The sequence below is a fragment of the Cricetulus griseus genome, chromosome 10 (assembly GCF_003668045.3).
Source record: "Cricetulus griseus strain 17A/GY chromosome 10, alternate assembly CriGri-PICRH-1.0, whole genome shotgun sequence".
Taxonomy (NCBI): domain Eukaryota; kingdom Metazoa; phylum Chordata; class Mammalia; order Rodentia; family Cricetidae; genus Cricetulus; species Cricetulus griseus.
This window is the reverse complement of record NC_048603.1, coordinates 11,440,023-11,463,050: the sequence shown is the minus strand read 5'-3', so window position 1 is coordinate 11,463,050 and position 23,028 is coordinate 11,440,023. Positions and strand designations below refer to the sequence as shown.

Here is a 23,028-nt window from a genome sequence, read left to right as displayed (position 1 = left end):
TTAAGTAGTCTCATTTCCAATATGGCTTATTATAATATTATTTTGCTTCTAGCTCCTGTTTGAATCCAGCTCTGATTTCACCAGTTTTATCATATTTCATAAAGCAAATCTGTGGCTGAATATATAAATATTATGTATATATAGCAGTTATAATATACAATATTATATATACATCATCAGATTATGTATGTACATATATACTTATATACATATGCACATATACACACATATATACATGTATACATATATACATATAATACCATATAATACGCATACGCACACACATATGTATACGTGTGTGTGTGTGTGTGTGTGTGTGTGTGTGTGTGTGTGTGTGTGTGTATGCTAAGCCCATATTCAGGAGAAAAAGGACTATAAAGGTTCACATGATAGAAATTGTAGCTTCATAATAAATACAAACATCGCTTAGAGTACAGATTCAATCATCATTACTTGAGCAAAATTGCTGAAGTTAAAATGAGCTCCCAAACGCATCATTGTAGGCTCAGGTGCAGAAGTGGTGTTCATTGTATACTTGCTTATTAATGAATCAATAAGCAAATTAGTCAGGCCTAAACACCGCATGTGCGTATGTAGCTAGCCTATGGAAACGCCATCTTTCCTGAACTGTTATGGGTTAGTAAATTCAATTATTCTTAACTTGATCTACTCACTTGCTGGCCTTGAGAATAAATAATATATACATTGCATTGCACTTTAAAAAAATCTGATGTTTTTCCCAAAGTGACGCATTGTGTAGGTTTAATGTCCTCAGCTTAGAGTTTTGATTTTTTTAAATTGAACAGTGATGTTAGTACAATGTTGATAATACGATGAATTTACAGAATTTTGGCTAAAGAATTAACTTCCATTCAGAAGGATGTTTGTGTAAAGGATCATACAGTCATTAATGCTTTAAAAGAAACGGAGAGAGGGCTGACTTTATATTCGGAATACTGTGCATTTTCAGATTGAGGAATTGGGATTTCTTTGACTTTATAATTACCTTTACATGTTAATAAATGCATTCAGCATATTGGCAGTTAGGACTTAACCTCCATCCCCATAGTCAGGCCTTCAGCCTGTAGATGGCTGTGCCTATAGTTGAATCTTGATCAATTCTTCTAGCTCATATCATACTTAGCTATGTTTATTCGAGTCAGGGTTCTATTGAGTTAAGAAAGGGTGATATATCCATCACATTAGAGAAATAACTTAGAATAGGTAAGTGTACATTACATTAAGTAACTTAGAAAAATAAGATGATTAGTGTCAACAATGGAAAAAAATATTGTGACAGTAAGATTCCTTTGCTACCACCTAAAGTGGTGCCATGGATCCGAATTTATTTCTCAGACACTCTCCCTGAGTCTACTGTGACAGCAAGACCTCAGTGATAAAGGGCTCAACTGTAATGTCAGTTGAGCCCTTACCTAATAATTTATATTTTTATTTTATAATTGAGAGCACTTGAAGAGAAATGATTAAAAACAATAACCAGCTAGGTCAAGTAACTATTTTCTATTGTGTTTAAATAGTATTGTGCAACTTTAGTCCTTTAACTAACGTGTACACATGTTCCTCATTTTCTCCTCCCTGGAACTCTATAATGTCAGGATAATGTCAGTGGGCCAGTTAATCCTGATTATCTAGAAATGGAGTGGGTGACCCAGCTTTGATGTTGACCTTCACAGCTACCTACCTCTGCTTGGCTTAGCTATGAGGCGAGAAAGAAATATCAGCAGAGGGTTACTGGGGACTGAATCCATTACCTGTGTGGGTAGAATGAGCTGCAGGACTTGTTCCTGTTATCTTTTGATTCCAGGATTATCTGTTATGGTCCTTTATCCCCATGGAATTAAAAAAAAATGGCTCTAGTACTAGTCTGTCCAGTTATCATTATCAAGCTTAAATGTTAAGGGAAAGGTAGTTCCATCCATATGCTCCTCTTTATTCCCTTAAATGAACTGAGAGATGTTAAGATAAAATTTGTAACCTCTGCCGAGTATCTTCTGTATGTCCACTATCACGGCCAATCCTGTGCTCCTGTCCTAATAATGTTGACTGCTCAGGAACAAGTGGTAAATTTAATGGCTGTCCATGGTCATTGTATTAGTTGCTTCTCTGCTGTTCTGATGAAATACCAATAGCAACTTAAGGGTGAAAGAGCTGCCCCAGGCTTGTGGCTCTAGAGGCTGGAGTCCACAGTGGCAGGGTTGACATAGCATGGCAGCAGCATCACAAAGTCAACTGATCCCTTACTAACCACACACTGGAATCAGAAAAAAGAGTAGGAAGTGGGGTGAGGCTGTGAATCCTAAGTGCCTGCTTCTGGTGACATGATAGATTTCCTCCCACAGAGATGCACCTCCTGAAGGCTCCATCATCTCCCTAAACAGCAAGCCCAACTGGGGACCAAGGGTTCAAATACATCAGCCTATGGAGCACATTTTTCATTTAAATCAACATATTTGTCCCCTTGTACCCCATGGGTTCATGGCATCTCATGATGTACAATGAATTTAGTTCAACCGTAAAAGTCCTAATAGTCTCTAACAGTCTCAACACTGTTCCAAACTCAAAATCTCCTTCTGAGACTTAAGGCAATTTTATAACTGTGACCTCTGTATTAAAAAAAATAAAATAAAAACAAGACAAAATCACACACTCCAGTAAATAATGGCACTGAATATATATTATCCATCCCAATGGGGAAGAATAGAGGATAGTGAGGAAATATTGAATCAAAGAAGACCACAATCCATCGAAGAAACACCAAATCCTGTCCCTGCAAATAGAGTGTCTGAGACTTCAGTTAGAAACAGCTTATGTGGCTCCTCAACTCAAACTTTACTGCCAATATAATGTTAATTCCTTCCTTCCTTCCTTCCTTTCTTTTTTTCATGGGAGGAGTTGTTTTGTTTTGTTTTTTCTGAGACAGTGTTTCTCTGTGTAGCCCTGGCCGTCCTGGAACTCACTTTGTAGACCAGGCTGGCCTCGAACTCACAGAAATGCGCCTGCCTCTGCCTCCCGAGTGCGGAGATGTGTGCGCCACCATGCCCAGCTTACATTTCATTCTTGATCTGGTTCTACTCCCTTTTATGTAGTACTCTGTGACAGATGTCTCAAAGCTTGGCATCTTCAGTTCCTTGAAGTATCAACAATTCCAGGCTTCACCATCACACCTTCATTTAGTAAACTTTTAGAATCTCCTTGCAGACACCTTGATCCTGACACACTTTGATATCTTCATCATAAACTTACTATACCAGGCAATGAATATTTCACAGCCATTAAAGTAAACCACATACAGAAATGATTGATAGGATGTTCCTGTTTCTACATCCAATATACAAGATTGTATCTGGCATTTGAAGTGGTTAAGACATAATTTTGAATGAATGTATTGAATTAAAATTCAGTTGAATGTGGGTTTGTGAGTAAAACAGTCCTGGAATTAATTCTTCAAGTAGAAGTTAACGTATGGTGAACTGAGCACATGTGAAGTTGTATATATTATGCTTTGGACCGCTCCACAGAAAGGATGGTTTCAACTACAGCTCCTTGGTTTTGCAGGAAAGGACCCGCCTTGGTTTGGGCAGCAGATGCTGAGTTTATCAAAGCTATGTTTATGACCAGTATCAGCCAGTCTGTTCATTTCTTCCCTTCCTTCCTTCATTTCTTACTTCCTTAAAATCTGGTATATACCCAGTCTTTATATTAGAGCGGTAGAGAGCCAAGGAGAGGAAGAGAAAAGGAAAGACAAAGGAAGAGTGAGATTTAGAGTAGGGTGCATAGCTCAGTGGTAAAGAACTTGCCTAGTATAGGAGAGATCTTGGTCAAGCCCAACACCACAATAACAAATTTTACATAAGAGAGAATGGCACAAATATACTGAGCATATTTGGACTTAATGCATTGGAGATGTTTAGCATGTTATAGAAAGCAAATGATATTCACCAGTCAGAGGAGGTGAGGACCGTGAGTTTCATAGCTTTAAATAGTTGGATACAATTTCACCTCTGGTTGTCATTTTCTGGAAGAGGAGCAGTGCTGTCAGCAGGACCTAAAGTTTTGAGAGTCATGTGGAATTCTCAGTTGTCCCTGCGTTCTGGATTGTTGGTAATAAAGAATCATGTAATTCTTGTAGTAACATGATATACTTAATAAATTAAGTTTTTATTTAGTCTATTTACTAACTTAGTGTTTTGCCGGGTGTGGTGCCTCATGTCTGTAATTCCAGCACTCTGGGAGGCCGAGGTAGGAAGATTGCCATGAGTTGAGGCTAACATGGGCTGTAGAGTGAGTTGTAGGTCAACCTGAGTAAGATGCAGAGGTGTGTGTGTGGGGGGGGGGTGGAGAGGAAGGGACAACAGACAGACAGACTGACTGACAGACAGACAGACCCTAAGGAAATCTTTCCTCTGAATTATACACTTCGATGCGGAAATCCACTATGCGAATCTTGTGCATCTTTCTGGAAATTTGGGGGCAAAAATGTGAAAGTTTTTTTATCATGAACTCGTGATGTTCACACCAGTTTTCTACTCTTTCTCCTGTGATACTTGCCCCGGGTTCATTTTTAATCTTTGCTATCATCTTGCCTGTGGACTGTCCTTTGGGTACAAACATTCTTACTTCCAAATCAAGCGGCAGCTAAGCGTCTCCCTGAATCCATTCTAAGGACTGCTGGTGTGAGCCCGAGCCCACTGCCTAGCTTTAAATTATTTACAGGAAAATAATAAAGCACAAAAGAAATAGAAAGCCAGGTTTGGAATCCTGAATTGAACTAATCTTACCACTTCAGATTTACCTTCATTTGAACCACATCATAATAAATATGATAGTCAAAACTCTGCCACTCTGTCCGTGTCCTACCTATAACCCTACCAGATAGAAAGCATCGTAGAGTAGAGGTACCTGGAGTAGTCATTATAACAGAGAATACAGTGAAAATGTTGCAGTGATTTAAAGACTGAAAGAGCCCATCCCTGGTGGACTTTTGGCAGTTAGGCTGAGTGAATAAGGAAAGGGTTATTAGACAGTAGTAAGTGGGTTTCTGAGGATGGTGGAAGAGTTACACATGACAAGGATGCCTTCACACCGTGTTAAGTACCCCAAAGTAGCATGAGGGAGCCTGGCTTTGTCCCAGTTTTTCTTGTCATTTCTATGTGACTTTAGAATACACACACACACACACACACACACACACACACACACACACACTTCCAGAAATACAAGGAAATTCCTTACAGATTGCCTTATCAATAGATATTAAGACTCTGCAAGTACTGTATGAAAGTAAGAATATTTTTAATAACACAGTACTCAGACTTTAGAAATATGCACCGCATGTCACTGTGATACTTAATAAATGAGATCGTCCCAGGACTAAGGGATTGTCACACTGAGTAAATGCATATGGTGTTTTCCAGAGATAGCACACCCTGAAGAGAGATGAGTGATGATGCTATGATGCTTTAGTAATTTTTACCGTGGATGGATCCATGCAAGGATTCACAAACCATTGCATTCCATGTGGCATTCTGGGAAAAGTGTTAGGCTTGAGCTGAAGACGCATAGGGTCAATATTCTGCGATGGCATGCCCTATCTTTAGTATTTTATGGTTTCTTGTTTAAGCCCTTTAAAGTGATAATCTAGTTACATTTGCTACCTGTGTTCTCTAAATCAAAATCCCCAAATCTTCAGGGGACTGCCTCTGACACTGGGCTTCTACACCTCTCTGCTGAGGATTGAAGGAACTTCACGGTCAGTTATCACTTGCCTCAACCAGTCTGAAAGCTTTCAGGTAGATTTTCATGTCATTACTCACCTGTCAAATCATTCTGATACCTCTGGTCCGATAGCGTTGCAATCTGCCAGGCCACACCCCCCACTCCCAAATGGAAACTCATCCAGACCTTTCCTTCCAGGAAAACCTCACCCTATTGCAATTGATCCCTAAGGATGTTTATTTGTCCAGTGTGGTCGGTGTAAGCCTTTTCATACCCATCTAAACCATGTTACCATGCAGATGACCTACGGTATTCTGGCTTCTGGCAGGCTACAGAGAATGGATATTAAGTAAAGTGATGAATAGGTCATTTTTGGTCATTAAAAAGACACCTGACCCTTGTGGTCCTAATGCAAGTGAAGTAACTTCTTACAGATCTGTGACAGCAGCCTAGGAGAAAACATGAGTTGTTTTGTTTGTTTGTTTATTTGTTTGTTTTGACAGACTGCATGTTAACTAAACAAAGAAATGAGGATGACTGAAGTTCACAGTCATAACGCGTCAATCAGATTTGCTGACTCTCCTAAATGTGCTTTAAAACTCTTCCTTCTTCATGTACATCAGACCAGGATCCATGGCTGATCTTTCTCAGGGTTTCCTTTGGAGTTTCTCCTCCCAGGGAAATCAGGTTCTGTTACCAGCCCCTGCAAGCCTGACCCCTGGGTCCCCTCTGCGGCTTCTCTGAGACTGTTGCTCCCCGCTGCTGTTTCCTGTGTTGGCCAGCCAGACTACTGTACTTCCATAATGATGGTTTTCAAGCACAGGGCTCCCAAACATAACCTCCCTCTGCTCCTCAAGATTGGAATCAGGAAGTGGTATTAGGTCAGCCTGTGACCAAGGAGTGCTGTCTGGAAGTGCAGAGCAGGTTCCCGGTAGCGGGAAGCTCACTGGGCCAGACTTCGGAGCAAAGAGTTGTTGGCTGCCTTCCTATTTCCAACAACTGAAAAGTCTCAAAAGCAATAGCTCCTATTTCCCATTCCCTCTTCCAGAGCTTTTCCAGAGCGAGGCAGGCCAAGCACACGTTTCAGATACCTGCCATCGCTATTTTACCCCATTTCTTTGTTCATGTCCACAGACCATAGAGGAAAGAGCAGAGCAGGACAATCCATTTCTTCCCCCACTTTACTTTGGGCATGAACGTGTAGATGAATGCTCTCTAGTAGTTGTGAATCATGGTGTTTGTAAAAACACCTACAGTTGCTAATCTAGATCAGTGGTATTCAACGCTGTTGGTCACGACCCTTAGGGGTCAACCAAGCCTTTCACAGGGGTCACTTAAAATATTGGATATTAGCATTATGATTCAGAACAATAGCAAAACTACAGTTATGAAGTAGCAACAAAAATAATTTTATGTTTGGGGGCGGTCACCACATGAGGAACTAGATTAAAGGGTCTCAGCATTAGGCAGGTAGAAAACATCTGGTCTAGATCATTTCTAGCAGTGTTATTCCCTGCACACACACATCTTTTCTCTTCCCCTTTTCAGGAAGATGATAATTAGAAGTGGTGGGTTTCACTGGACCTTCCCATAGAAAACTTGCTGTAGATTTCAACCTCAAAGCCATTCAAACTAACAAGGTGACAATTACCCAAGTTTTAATGCATACACCATTTCCTGTCATACATGGATAAATCTGTTCCCTAAACAGTGCAGTGCATGTCAGTCACTTCCTTTGTATGGCTTTCTGGAAGCTGTAGCCCAAGAAATGCTTTTCCTTCTTGAGAAGCAGCGCTTTGAGTTGCTGTGGGTTTTAGAAAATGCCAGCGCCTTTGCAGAGTTTTCAGGTACCAAATGCAGCCTGTAAGAAGGGATGATTCTATTTCACTGCTACCATTGTGTTATCTTTCCAGTGTAATTACAAGCTAATTCAGGGCTCTTTGCGATAGACTAATAGCTGCTGAGTCTCTCCTGCCACCTAGTACCTCTTCACGCCCTTTTAATACCATCTGCAGTGCCCCGGCACTCACTCAGGGTGAGCATTTTTCTCTAAGTAGACTCATCTTCAGCAAATCATTAATAGAACATCAAAAAGATCCCATCTGTTAGGGTTACATATGGCCAAGATCAGAATTATCAAATATCTCATTTTTTTCTTTATTCCTCTTTTCTTTTTTTCCCCCCTTTCTTATCCACACAATAAATGTAGTTGTCAGCGGGATAAGTTCATGTGCCGGATAAGGTCACAATTTCATTTAGTGACAACTTCCAACAGTAGGAACTTACAGGGTTCGATTTATTAAAGAGTCGGAAGGGATAAGATCACTGCTTGGCCAGCCTGATTTATCAGGGTTTGACTGGAGTACTTGAATAGGGAATGTCGTATTTCAAGTTTATGTTCAAAACTGTAGTTTAGTGTGTGTTGTGACTGTATGACTCAAAAATTGAGACAGGAAATTAGAAGAGCCATCCTTATATGGCAGTTTGTTGCTGTCACCAGATAGCTATCATTTACAGAGTCAAACAGTGCTTAGGAATGCATCAATATATATAGCATAAAAGAAATGGAGTTGTTTGTCTCAGAAGTTAAGATGGGGCACGCGGTTATTAGTGCTTTCAGAAACCCGTGTAGTGACAAGGCTGTGGTTTGGCTTCGCAGATAGTCAAGAGTGAAAATGCTCTAACCCTCTCATGTGTTTGCCAGACAGCTGTCAAACGGTTAAGCCACAAAAATAGCAAAGAGCATCGCCATACTTTGGCCACCTTGGCTGACTTTGAAAATGTTTCAGAATTTCTGAGCCCTTTTTGAACTCAGCATGACTTCGGGGCTGTCCATGTTTGATACCATGATGTATAAAGTTTTCCAACCATGAAGAAAATATAAATATGAGCTCTGAAGCCATAGCCTTCTGCTCTAGTGAGGCCTGATAAACATTTCAAACCAATTCATGTGATCTGCTTTGAAATTTGGTTGTATATTTAAAACTAAGTTTAAACCAATCCAGAGTTTATTTTCAGCAAATGAAATGGGATCATCTATCATATCATTTACTTGAACCCCCATCCTTTGTGAAAGCGGAGCCCACAGTTAAAAGATGTTGAGTAAAATACCATATATGCTTATGTTACAACTTCATGCCGGGTTTAGTTGGGACTGAAGTCAGCTGATTGGATAAGGGATGTGAAATGACCCACCTCTTTCTCCTTCGTGTATTACTATTTTTATAGACTTTTGTTTCTAAAGAGGCATGGAAGGGGATCCTTTTTATTGGGAAAAAAATCATATTGAAAACCCCTTCATAGAAAAAAGATTTGAGGTCATTTCTGGTGATTTAAACATTTTTTCCCCACCAGTCAACTTATTTTATTTAGGACTAAAAAGGGGTTGATATTTTTAAAGCTGTGGGGTGTTTAGTCGTGGTTTGACTTAGCTCCTTTTTTTAAGTGGAGCTATCATAAGTCTTGGAGTAATCACAGACTTTTGAAAGTATGCATTATCAAGAAGATAAGAGAAACAGCCCACAGCACTAACAATATTATCTTTTACCAAAATTGATTAGACCGTCCTAAGTGTCTCAGATACTTTCTGTGAACCTACTCAGAATGTTAAAAAATAAGGCTTCATTTTGAAGGATGGTAGCAAAAATATGAACTGGGCAGAGAAGTAAAGGCTGCATTTGTCTTCCAGCTCCAGCTTTTGCAGACAAAGTAGCATCCAAGAAAGCAGTGAGTGGCTGTTCAAATGAAACATGGGAAAGTTGTAATAGAAAGAGAAGACACACTAAGACAATTCTCTCTAATATGAAAATCAACTTTAAATGTCCTGAAATTGACACCTAGTATAATTATGAAAAATCTGTACATAATTTATTTTGTTCAATTTCTATTTTGTAAGTACCACACACCAAAACTATTATCTACCCAGAGATAGTCATTTCAAAACGCAGTAGGTCAAGTTGTTGATATTTTTTGTTGAGGTACAAGAAATTATGGAGAAACCACCACTCATTAAATGGACTCCAAGTGCAGTAGGGATAGGGAGGGATAATTCAGTTTGTTCTTGACTTCAAAGGAACTTGCGGAAGGAAAATAGGTTCGAGCTTGATTGTGAAACATGAATAGTGTCTGTTAAGACAAACGTGTGGTGGGTGTTTACTGCGGAGCAGCAACAGTTCCCAGAACAGGATTGGTACCAGATAGGAGATGAGGATAAAGGGAAGAACAAAGACACCAGGGCAGAAGAACCCATCTCAGCAGATGCTAGGGACTGTCTCCTAGAGAGACGAGGTCTGGGCACTGATACCCCCTTGAGGGGTCAAACGGGAGTGACTGCAAGATCTTGTCCAAAAGACTGACTCCATGATATTGGAATTTTAATAAGCTTATCCTGGTGGAGATGGAGCCTGCAATGTGAGCTGGTCAATCACTTAGTCAGAGTTGACACAAACCTGGAGTATTGTGATAAGGCAGGCAAATCTGGGAGATATGGAGGGGAAGATACCTGAAAATATGAAGTGATGTGGATGGAAGAGACAGGCTGTGACCACAGACACTGGTGGGCATTGGGAGGCCGTGACCACAGACACTGGTGGGCATTGGGAGGCCGTGCTGCAAAGATTTAATGAAGTACTGCATAGGTGTTATGACCTTCGCATAGCAATTACGTGTTATCGCAATTCCAAATTTTGTGTCCAACAAGTGAAATTTGAAGTGTTAAGTGACTCCCCCTGGCTGGCATGGTCTTCCCATAGTCCTTTCGCTATTCAGTATGGACGCTTCTTAAGTCTTTCATTCCACATTAATCCCTTTGACCCAGAGACTTGGAATTTCACCTCATCACCCGTCTTTATTTTCATAGTTTGTTTGGTCCTCCTCCCATCAAATCATTACTCAATCAGCTTCTCCAAAGGCAAGTGGCTCAAAGTCCATGCTCGCAACGTGAAGCCTGAATTTCACCCTTGGGATTTTCTTCCAACTCCTAAAAAATAAACAGCGACTCAGTTCTGTTGGTTTGTCTATCCAAAGCAGACAGACTCCATCCACCTGCACCAGGCCTAGGCTTGTGTTGTTTGCAGGATTCTATTTGAGCCTTCCTTGTTGTATAGAGATTAATAGACATCAAATCAGTATTATTTTAATAAGTGAATGAATGAATTGATGAATGGAGGCGTAAAGCAGTCAGCCCCAGGTTAGGCGTGAATTGGAGCTTGGCTATTACATTTCAAGTGAAGCACCCATTTTAGAGAAAGCTGGTACCAGGAGTGGAATCTATCACTCAGGAGCCTGGCGATTTTTCATGATATAGCCAGGGAAATGAAACTGTTAAGCCAGTCCATCAGAGTTGGAAAATGCCTTACTAATTAGTGAGTACTAATTCTTACTTGAACAGGGACTTTTTGTAAAAAGACTACTCAGCCTTTATTGGACAGTTTGTGCATAAAAAGCATCTTACTTTTAGTGCAGTGAAAGTTTGCGTAATGCCTATTAATATTTAAAATAACATCATAGTCTGAAGTAACATGCAGGTAAATATACGTCCCAAACATCAACATCTTATTTTTGTTGCTTCTGGGTACCAAACACATATGAATGAGAACCTTGTGCTATGCTGTGGCTTTTTATAAACACAGTCACAAATAAATGATTTATTTTTGATTACTTTCACATCAGAAAAGGTTCCCCCAGACTTCAAAGCAGTATCTTAGTATGTAATGAAGGAGACTGGCATTGTCCAATGTCAGCAGCAATGGTATTGTCTAATGACACAGAAAAGATTGAGTTGAGAGCTTGAACAGTTACTGGGTGTTTTGTAATAGGTGCATTTAAGAACTCAGGAAGTAGTGGCGGTCTGTTTAAAATTTTGATGCATAGTCAGAGAGATCTGACAACTTAGGAGGTATTCGGATATTACTTTACGATCTGCACTAAGTTTCTGGTTCTCATTCCCTTAAAAGACAGTCTTTATTGTTAATCCACAGGTGTAGATAAGAGTCACTATTTGACTGCGGCTGCACCCTTTACAAATGAAATATGTCAAAGGCAGCAAGACAGGATGAATTACTCTTTAAAGGGGTTTTCAGAGATTTTCCTGATGCCGGTGGTGATTCCACATAAAAATGACATGGCTTTTTAAAAAAAAATGTATAAACATAAGCAAATTTATTTGGATGTAATACTTATGCATAAACTAAAATTCTTAATATTTAGATGAGGGCATTGCTTAATGCGTAAACACTTGGAATTTTTCAAACTCTTGTTGGTGAAAAATTTGATATTTTCTTTGTAACTATAAAAGTTATCCTCAAAGACTTAAATAAATGGATACGTATGTATTGAAAGATATTTTTTGCACTGATTATTTGTTACCATTAAAATGGATTGCTAGTGGAGCTGGGGGGCTGTGTGACTTGTGACTCAATTGGTAAAGTTCTTGCCTTGAAAATAAGTCTCTAGCATTGCTGTGGCTTTGTCAAGTTTTCCATGGAAGGCTGCTAGGTCAAATATATTAATCAAAGTTACTATACAAGGGTTTAAAGACACTCTCAGAGGTAAAGCTCGGGAATGGGTTTGTTAATTCATATCCCGAAAAACAGTATTACACTCCCATATTTTTTGTGTATTTTTGAGACAGGCTTTCTCTGTAGCTTGGAGCCTGTCGGGGAACTTGCTCTGTAGACCAGGCTGGCCTCAAACTCACAGAAATTCTATAGTCTCTGCCTACAGAGCGCTGGGATTACTGGATTAAAGGCGTGTGCCACCACCACTTCCAATCCTTAATAAGCTTAGGAGTTTAGCATGCAAGCCCTGGTGTTATTTGCCATCAAGCCATTCCTTTTATGAAACTGGTTTTGGAGTCACTTTCCTTGCTTCTGAGCATCACTGGCTTCTGCTCTACTCTCAGAAAAGCATCCGGGAGTGTGGCTCTATCTTAATGGGATGAGTTCTTCCTTCCTAGCACTGTTGTCAAAGGAGGGAGGATGAGGAGAGGGGGCTATGGAAATTCAGTCCCCAAGGTTAGAATTTGAGATTAATCTGCACATCCCTTTAGAGATGCGGGTGCATTTGCATTCTGTAATGGAAGCATTTTAAGCATGGGACAATATTTTAGTATAGAAAGGGTTTGTATGCTTTTGACTTATAAAATGAGCAACAGTAAGTACACAGAAGATAGCCAAGCAGTGGTGCCATATGCCTTTAATCCCAACCCTTGGGAGGCAGAGGCAAGTGGATCTCTGTAAGTTCAAGGCCAGCCTGGTCTACAGAGCGAGTTCCAGGATAGGCTCCAAAGCTACAGAGAAACCCTTGTCTCTAGCAACAGCAAAAAAAAAAAAAAAAAAAAAGAAGAAGAATACAAAAGGTAATTTTTGTATTTACATAATTAAAAGAGGTTGGCACGAATATTTTTAAAAAATAGGGAAGAAATATCATTGAGCTCAGTTTGATGGATTTACTTCTTAAAGTGTGGAGATGGAAACTACTCTCCATAGCATGATCCCCCACAGAAACGCGACAACCAAAAATGGCCGTGACAGAGTGCACTGAGGCCCAGTTTGAATTTTCTTCTTTTTTCCAATCTGCTTGTTTCCAACTACAGTTCTCTTTATTTAATAATCCATCAATCTCACATCCTTGAACCTGCTGCTAAACACGCCGAGAGGAAATACCAACAGGAAACAGGAAACGATACTAAGGACACAGTGTTTTCAAATGTAGAAAGACTTGGATGGAAGCATGACACAACAGTACTTTGAGGGTAAAAACGGTGATTGAGCCTCCAGTTTTGGAGTGAGAATTCCTGTTCATCTTGAACTATGTTCAAGCCATGACCTTTAGTTTTTATTCATTTATTTTTATAGTCATTTATCTATTAATCACATATTCAATTAGTTCCTAATCTATGAAATGTTTTCAATATCTGTATATGTGGTTTCCCTTTATTGTTTTTAAAATATAAAGAAAAGACTAGTCTTGCATTGACTATATATATATATGTGTGTGTGTGTGTGTGTGTGTGTGTGTGTGTGTGTGTGTGTCTCATATATATATATATATATATATATATATATATATATATATATATATATACCAAAGCGAAGCATCATTCCCTATTGCACATATACCTAATTTATTTGATGAAGCTATTAACATTTCCAGAAGATTGTCATCTGTTTTAGATACTCTCCAGAAAGTTGTTCTTCAAAATTTTTGAATAGATACAAGAATTTCACCCATCATTTATTCTCCAAAGTCTCCTCCCTGTTTTGCTATTACATCGATGCTTTTTAAGGAAATGTTGCTCTTTGTGTGTGACTTCGGTGGATACTGAGTGTGGAGAGTGCAGAAAAGAAAACTGGACTGAATTTGAGTAGAGCTGTAAAGACAAGTGTTCTCTCTTTATAAAGGGTGCCAAGGTAATTGGTTTTCAGGGAAGCATCCTTAGTTTCACTATATAAATCCTGGAAATATCGGCTGTGTGTATAGCAAATGCAAAACGGGTGCTATTGTTAGGGTGTATGTGTGTGTGTATGAGTATTCTAATGGCCCCTGTACTCACCTCTGCAGGAGAGCTGGAAGCATTTCAGAGAGATGGGGAACGGAAAATTCAGAGTCGGCAGCAACTTCCAGTGGGAACCACCTGGGGCCCTTTTGCTGGCAAGATGGACTTGAATAATAATTCCTTGGTAAGTGGACCTTCTAAGATGGTTGGCTACTCTTTGTTAGGCTTTGTCTCTGCTTGTTCCCTGGTTTGATTGAAAAGAAAGTTTGTGTTATGGCCGATTTTAATGGACTTCCAAATATTTTCTCAATGTTTTCTCTCTAATATACGTATAATCCCCAAAGAACAACTGACGGGGACATATCAAATGGTTGACTAGTGAGATAACTTACTAGCTCACTGCTGTATCTGCTGAGCCAGGCTTAGTCTGTTCACATTTAATAATAAGTGCAATCACTTTTACTTTCAGATAACACAAATTAAATATCACACATTATAGGTGTACACCAAGAATAAGAAATAAACATCTTTGCGATCCTTCCATAACCCTGCCATTAACTGTAAGGGAAACAATGAAGGATTGGAGTTATGTGTTAACCGTTTAATAAAAGGTCTGAGGACAGAAACGTCAGCTGCTTGTTATTATATAGATCCCTGATTTTTTAAGACGTTGGTATGAAAAGCAAAGATAGACTTCCCAGCAGCCCATTTCACATACATGTCTCTACTTGCTGTCTAGCACTGCTTGACCAGCATCTGAGAATTAAGGTATTGATCATAGTTAAAACTGCCATCAGACACTACCACAGCCTTTTGTCATCTCTCCACCATCCTGTTAATGGTTTCTGCCATTGAAATGACACCTGTAGTTCATTTATGAAATAATGAAGTTTTCCCCATTCATTATATCAAAACAAGTTCTATATTAAAATGCAACATTTTATCAACCTCTATATCATTGTCTGTATGCACACAGGGTGATGGTTTTGTGACATTTTACCATGGGCTAAATTGTGATGTATGGAAAATAAACCTATCTGTGAAAGTTCAGTTTCTCATTGCTCCCTGTAGGGAATGACTTTGTGGTTTTAACATTCCTCTACCATTCCTAAGCCATTTTTGTGCCATACTTAATATTTTTAAAATAATTTAGTTTATATATTTGAAGTGTCCAATATTTTTGCTCCTGCATGAAGCATATGAATCCTCTTTGGTACCTGGTCAGCTCTGGCTAATAATTCTCTATAGAAACAGCTTACTACCTCAGCTTATTCTTTGTGGAGCCTGAATCTCTAACTACTAGATCAATAGGAAAAACGCATACCAAGTACCACTATATAATGAACACTTATTTATTTTTAGACTAGAGTGTATATATTTGGGGATGGATTGGCTCATTTACCCCTCCTAACAAATCTGTAAATCTGCTGTATTTCAATTTTTACTTTCACAGATGAGAAAACAAAAGTTCTGGCTATTGGTTCCAGAATTCCTGTGATTAAGTCTTTCCACACTGTTCCTTCAATAGAATATCTGTAGTATATTTTTAACATCACAAAGACAAAGACTTTCACATAGATGTCAAGTTTATAAGAGTAAAAGAAAGTAAGCAATAAGGACAGAATTTTGTTGATTTGTTTGCTTCAACATGGGCAAAATGTTGCTTATGGTACAGTTTGTAATTAGTGAAGTATTTGTGCAATTTTATTGCATTTTTAGAATTTGGACAGTACTTCAGTATGTTATTTTATGATACGAAGGCAAAATTTCCTCATCAAAAAAATATATATAGCTTTACTCACCCTTTCTTGCCCATCTTTGAACCAAATGTGAATTAGAGCACTGGCTTCAATTGCTTGTTTGCCAACCAATGTAATGTTACTCAGACGCATGCTGTTGGCTCAGGAGAGTCAGCGCACTAATTAATCCAACACAGTAATTAATTGAGTCACCATGCCAGATGTCAAATCCTTTTTATATCTTTCAAGTCTCCATCTTGAAGTACATTAATAATATGCCACCTTCTGTGGGACGCCTTTGCAGACCAAGCATTTGTATGTATATAGGATATTCCAAGAAACATACTCCTCCAATATAGGAAAACACGAAAACCGATTAGTCAAGCAGTTATTTCTGTAATAATACAACACACTGAATGTATAAATAGATTTTTGCTTACCTATAGCTTCTTATCTTAGTAGATGCTTCAAACTGTAACGGTTTGATAACAGCAGCATCAACACAGTAATGCCTGTACTGGGCCAGGTATACTATATATGAGAGAAAACAATAGTTATCTCTGTAATAAATATTGCAGAGGAAAAGACTGACACTTCAGAAAGTTATATAATTAGCTACCAGGCAATTATTTGATGTTACAACCCTTGGTGTGATCTCAGAATGTTGTCTATAATGAAGTAATAATAATGCTTGACTTATAAAGATTTTGAGACTATAGGAGTACTCATATGACCTATCAACAGATATTTGCCCCTGTTACTAGTCTGTCATCTATACACATGTGTCTGTTGCAATCCACCACATGAAAAGCTTCACAGATCCAAACCCCAGACTAAACATGTTAAGACTGTTGACTTTGATTTTTAGGGACATTAGTTCTTTGTCAAGTGCTTATGATTTTTTCATAGAAACAGAACCAATAGGATGTGTCTGAACGTGGAGATTAGCTGTAAGCATTTTGATCTGACAAGAAGGGGGCTTTGTAAATCCAAAATTGTTATTGTGTGCTGGTAAACTGCTACCCACAGTAGTTCAAAGGCTGTAGCTTCCTTGTGCCTAGAGAAGTCAATCTACTTGTTATATTTAGACTTTCAATTTGTTGAATGAAGCCTACCTGTACTATGGGTTATTTGCTTGGTTCAAAGCTCATGAATGTAAATGTTAAATCTGTTATTTTTTTAAAAAAATTTACAATCTCAGGTTTTGGAAGTTCATGACATCTTGTGAGTTTTCATTGTCTGGTTTGTTACATTATGTCCCTCAAGAAATTCCTTACCAGTAAATGAACATATACCCATTTCCAACACTTTACTGTTGCACAACAACATAAAGTGGTCTTGGAGTCCCTTGTACTCCTTGCGCTGAAAGTCTTTTGACTTCATTGACTGAGAATATAAAAGATAAACCACAGAGTAGTTTGTTTTGTTTTTTAAGTAACTTTAACTTATGGATAATATCTGCCTTGAAGAGGTAAAGTCTATATATATATTATTATGTCTTTGATGATTTGTATATCCTTCCAAACACAAAGATCTTTCTTAACTACATCTCCCATCAATGTTAGTGCATGGCAGTGACTAATACCACCAAAGACCAATGATGATTTAAAAAGTCAATTGTCTAGAAGTAGCATTTGTAGTACCTTACTTGTGAATGGTTCAACTGTTAATAGCCAGCTAGCTGACTGGATTCAGCCAACTGCTGGAATGATTCAGTGCATATTCTTAATTAAATAGAGCATGAATACAAAGTTCTATATTGCCACCTAATATTAAACTCATCATGACCTGATAAATTTAAAAGTGAAAATTGATACAGAAATCTCACTTCATTCTGTTCAGTCACAAGAGATAACTTTTGGATTTTCATCGGTGACATTGAATTCATCAAATAGGTAGGCTGTGCATATATGAAGGGTCCATGCTATTGACCCAATAATGAAACAATGCTCATATGAAAGGTCATAAAATTCTCATAGTAGTTATTATCATAGAAATTTGGCAGAGGGACAAATTACCAATTCTTGATCCATATCATTATGATCCCATTTAACAGAGTCTTCCATTTCTCCTCTTCTGCTTCCATCTCTTCTGATACTGGTTTTTGAACCCATTCTCTGTTGGAGTTCTCCAGTTTCATACCATCACACACTTGAAAACCTGTCCATACCTGGATCACTCAAGCATTCATTGCTGTAGACAAAGGCTGCTTAGTGGAAACACTTAGGTTTTTGTTGTTGTTATTTGTTTGTTTTCTACATGTAGACTTTTTTTTGAAGCCCTTGGAGCAAGTTCTTTGCAGGCTGGGAAAACTGGAAGTCTTAGAGATTTCATATTCTGAATGGTCCTTCAACTAGTGATGAACACAAGTTGACGGACAAACCCTATGCTTCTGCATTTCTCTATAGAATCTGATAATCTCATTTATAGTCTTGTAAAATTTGTCAATGAAATTGGTCTCCAGTGGGTTTGACAATGCATCTTTTATGAACCTATTTTTATTGTCCTGTCGAATTTTATACATTGCTGCTAGAATTTTTTCTGGGGCCGCTTACCCAATGAAAACACTTACACTTGAATTCCTCTCAGAGTAAGCGTCTAGAAAAGCGATACACAGACACCCTTTAAGATACAGTGATGGAGGCTGGGGATGCAGCTCACAGAGTAAGAGCACTTGTTACTCTTACAAGGACCTGAGTTCATTTCCTCGAGGCCACATGGCTGATAACAAGAGTGTGTAACTCCAGCCTCAGGAGACCCAACACCCGCTTCTGACCTCTGTGAGCAGCAGGCATCCATGTGGTGCAAAGACATACATGCAGGCAAAACACTCATATGCATTAATAATAAAACAAATAAATGTAAAAAGAGATATAGTAAACAAACTAAGTTTGAAAGCCGTATTCAAATAAATACGGAAACTCTAGAGGACAGAGATTTCTTGAACCTTTATTGCCCCATTAGGAGCCCTACCATTGGTACATAATAAACATCCAATACAGTCTCTTAAAAGTCAAATCTAATCAAATGGAATGAACTTACCAGGGACAGTCTCGCTGATACCCACCGGTGCCCTCCCAGCCTTGCCATGTCTGTGATAGAATCGATAATTCTGCTGAAGCAAGACTTCCTGTTGTATTTCTGGCTTCTTGACTGATGTTGACATTGGGAATGATATCTTCCTGTTTAATATTCATTTTCATCAGAGCTCGGTAGTACTATATATTCTTCTGCTTCTCTTTCTTTTTAATTTAACTGTGCATGTTTCCCCCAAACACTTCTGGCCTTTCTTCTCTTCTCCCTCTGCTCCCAGCGCCTCAGGGAGCTTATCCACTTGTAAAGCTCCCGCTACTAATTTACAAATGACATTTAAACAAAAATCTCTAACCTTGGCTTTTCACTCTGTAATGTAACGTATTTCCACCATACTATGTGCCTTTCCTCCTAGCCTTTCCTTCTAGTTCCTCCAGCTCAGTAGCCATGAGGAGGATTTGCCACTGCCTCTTCCGATGGTCTTCCTGCTGGTCTTGCCACCAACATTCCAACACTCCAGTGACCTCTGACCTTAGCTTTACATCCCTTTCCCTGTCTTTGCTGGGGAGTTCATTCCTGCATCTTTAACCATTGTTCCAGGTCCCTCCTCATCTCAAATGCTCCTTGGCACACCGCCGCCCAAATCCACTCTTCTTTACTTCTCTGTGGAACCACACCCTTGCTTCTCCCTTCCCTTTCGTGTCAGGTCTCCATTTCCTGCGTTCTCCTTTCACCTTCTCCTTCCAGATCTACATTCTTTTCTTCCCGGTCTCACGACACTGCTTAAGCTTCCTACACCTCCATCGCGTCCCTTGATTACGATCACAATATCTTTCAAGGGCTCTCCCTGCCTTCGGTCTTCCTCGCTTTTTAAAGTCTAGATCACAGTGCGCCCTAAATCACAGTGTGCCCTAAATCACAGTGCGCCCTAAATCACAGTGTGCCCTAGCCCTACTGCTTCAAATCCAAACGTATACAAAAGAAATCAAACTGGCGAAGCCCGAGCAGGTCCTCCTACTTTCCCCTTTACAACTTCTACTGTTTCTAGACCTGGAGACTCCCATTCCTGGGAACTGCTTCCCAGGGTCCTGCCTGGGTAGATGCCACTTCCTCCATATCTATGGACCTGGGTTTCCTCTCTCAACAAGGTTGAAATCCATTGTTCCCCCCCCCCCTTCATTGCACTCATTCCAGCTTTACTTGCTCTGTTCAAGGTCGCCTCTGATGAGAACTTTCCCTGAAGTTTGTTCTGGAACAGATACACTCTTGGGAGGGTTTGCACTCTGCTCTCCCTCTTTGCTAGGGTTGGGGTACTTTCCACATCATTTTCCCTCCCACCGAGCTCCTTGTCTAATTTTTATCTTTATATCCTTGTGGCGCCAAACTATAGCAAGGGAACCAGACAGACAAACAAACGGAACCTTGAAATACGTGATCCTTTCTTTTACCCAGAAGCAGGAAATTGTGGTCGCTTCCCCTTATCCAGGGTTAGCACAGCCCATTTCAGGTTTTACACCTGTTTTACATCTGGTGGAGTCCTGCTTCCTCAGCCCAATCTAGCAGTCAAGTCTCCACAGTAAACGGGTTCTTCTGCCATTTTCAGTGACGCCATTGTATTTCAGTGAAAGTTTCCCTAGAACAAGGTAACTACATCTATTCCTTAAGGTTGCACCCAGCAGGGAGATGTGTTCCTGGTGATTTCTTGATGGACGTAGATGAGCGTCACTGTGACACCCATCAACCCTTTGAGGCAGGAAGGAGGAGCCGCTGGGCCACCGAGGCAATTAAGATTTATTTACCACAGCGTCAGTCTCATGACTGATGAGTCACTACGGCATGGGTGCAGGCCAAGAAGGTGTTCTGTTCCACCAAGCTTCCTGTGAAGTCACATCCAGCCTCTCGCTTTTCCAGTGACAAACCATCTGGGAAATTCCATCTGTCTCTGCTTGGAAACTGAGGTGGCGGTCTCCCACTGCGAGCAATTTTCTATTAACTTCTTGGATAAGATCAGTCAGATTTATACGGAATTGATGGGGACCATAGGAGCGGGCTTGTTCCAAGAGAAGACAAATGTACAGATTGCTCTAATTGGGCTTGAGCCAGTTTCAGTCAAGGATGCCCTTAGGTTCTATTAGAGCACTGACTTGTGACCTTTTTAATTGTACCCGGGTCCTCTTGGGAAGCATTGGGGAAATACATTATTGATGGAGGTTGTAGGTTTGTCTCTTAGGGAGGCCAAGATCCTGCCTCCTCTTTTACTGTGTCTGCTAGGTGGAGAATAATGGAAACTGGGTGGACAGGAAAGCTGCCCAGGAAGATATGAAGCAGGGCATTTAAGGTACCAGAGCCTTGGAAACGACATGCTTTCTTTCTAGAATGAGAGTGGTTTTTTTTTCTTTTATTAATTTTTATTTAAATTAAAAAACAATCTTCCTTTACATACCAATCCCAGTTCCCTCTCCCTTCCGTCCTCCCAACCTACCCACCATCCACTTCTCAGGGAGGGTGTCGCCCCCCATGGGGGATCATTAGAATCTGTCACATCATCTGGGTTTTTTGGTTTTTAAGAGTACAAAGTGGTCAAGAAAATAGAAAATAGGTTGATATGGGAGCCCAAGAAATTAAAACTATCCTATAATATATGAGCATGAAAGTAAGAAAATAAAATGTCAAATAACCACTTTAGAGCCCTGTAGAAAACTAGATCATCCGTCTGCATGTTAATCTTCATCCTTACGTTGTGATCAGGCAGCATTATGATGTTGACAACAGATGGAACAGATTGTCTTAGGAGGCAGTAATGTCAGACCGGAAGCATAAATTTTACCTTTTCTGATAATTATTACCTGCCCCCCAACACACTTTTATGTATAGCTGAACACTGTGTTTGCCTTTACCTCCTCTTGACATAAATTTTCTTCTGATGATAGTCTTTCCATGTTCTGTAAGTTTTAACTTAGAATGTTGAAATATGGGAATTCAATGGCACAATTCCTTATCATTAATCTACAGTTTGTGGTGTTACACACACACACACACACACTGACAGAACTTAAACACTTCATGGATCCTAATTAGCTTTAAATTCTGATTTTACTTTCTTCCGACTCTCTCTTCCCAAATGTTGGGGTTATAAGTATGTACCAACACACTTGACTTCACAGTCTGAAATTTAAACACATTTTCCTCCTTATGGTCTGAAATTTAAACAAATTTTCCTACTTACGGTATGATGTATTACTCAAACTATTTATGAAAATTTTAAAAAATCAGTTTTTCCTCTTCATTGTTTTAGTTTTCTAGAACCCAAGAAGAATTTTCAATGAAGATGACCTCGTAGGGTTATTGAGATGCCCATATGTGTTATGTGTTGAAATTATTAATATCCCAGTGGGTGAGCTGGTCATGTAATGATAATGTGACCAAAGTGACTGCACTAAGAGTATGTGTCTCAAGTTGAGGCCGACGGCAAGTGCCACTTTCTAGAATTCAGACATGAGGGATGAAGGCTGGGTGTTGACTCACATTGGCTGCTGTCATGTGTGCCATTCTTTTTCTCATATACATATGACTTTTCTTATTACAGATGTCATTGTTACTGTCCTTTCTCAGTTTGCCAAGTGCAGTCATTATGAAGACCTGGACCATGAGGAGACAAATGTATACTGTCCCAACTGCCTAGAGAAAGGTTTCCATCCTTCTAGATATTGAGAAAGTCGTTTGCAAAGTGTGCTCTACTGTCTTCATGATATAAATTATAGAATAAATTATTAAGAGGATGTGGATTTTGTTGTGGCAGAAATGATAAATGAGATGTTGTGATTGGCAAAGTGTGTTCTATCTATCCTTTACATGGCTGGAATGTTTTTTGTTGGGTTTTCTACTGATAAAAGTATGTTCTATGTATCCTTTACATGGCTGGAATGTTTTTTGTTGGGTTTTCTACTTGAGCTTTCGAAAGGATTTCCACTTTACACATTTTAAAAGAGTTAGTCCTGTAGGATGGTAATAGGCAGCCCTCTG

The 23,028-nt window shown here is 39.4% G+C and overlaps 1 protein-coding gene across 2 annotated transcripts in view; it reads left to right on the top strand.

Moving 5' to 3' along the window:
• Zfpm2 (zinc finger protein, FOG family member 2) overlaps positions 1 to 23,028 on the top strand; it is a 436,511-nt gene that overhangs the window by 199,809 nt on the left and 213,674 nt on the right. For both annotated transcript variants that reach the window (XM_035449618.1, XM_027431464.2), the window contains one exon: positions 14,299 to 14,417. In XM_035449618.1, the coding sequence (XP_035305509.1) occupies positions 14,299 to 14,417 (119 nt within the window). The remainder of the gene's footprint in view (positions 1 to 14,298; positions 14,418 to 23,028) is intronic.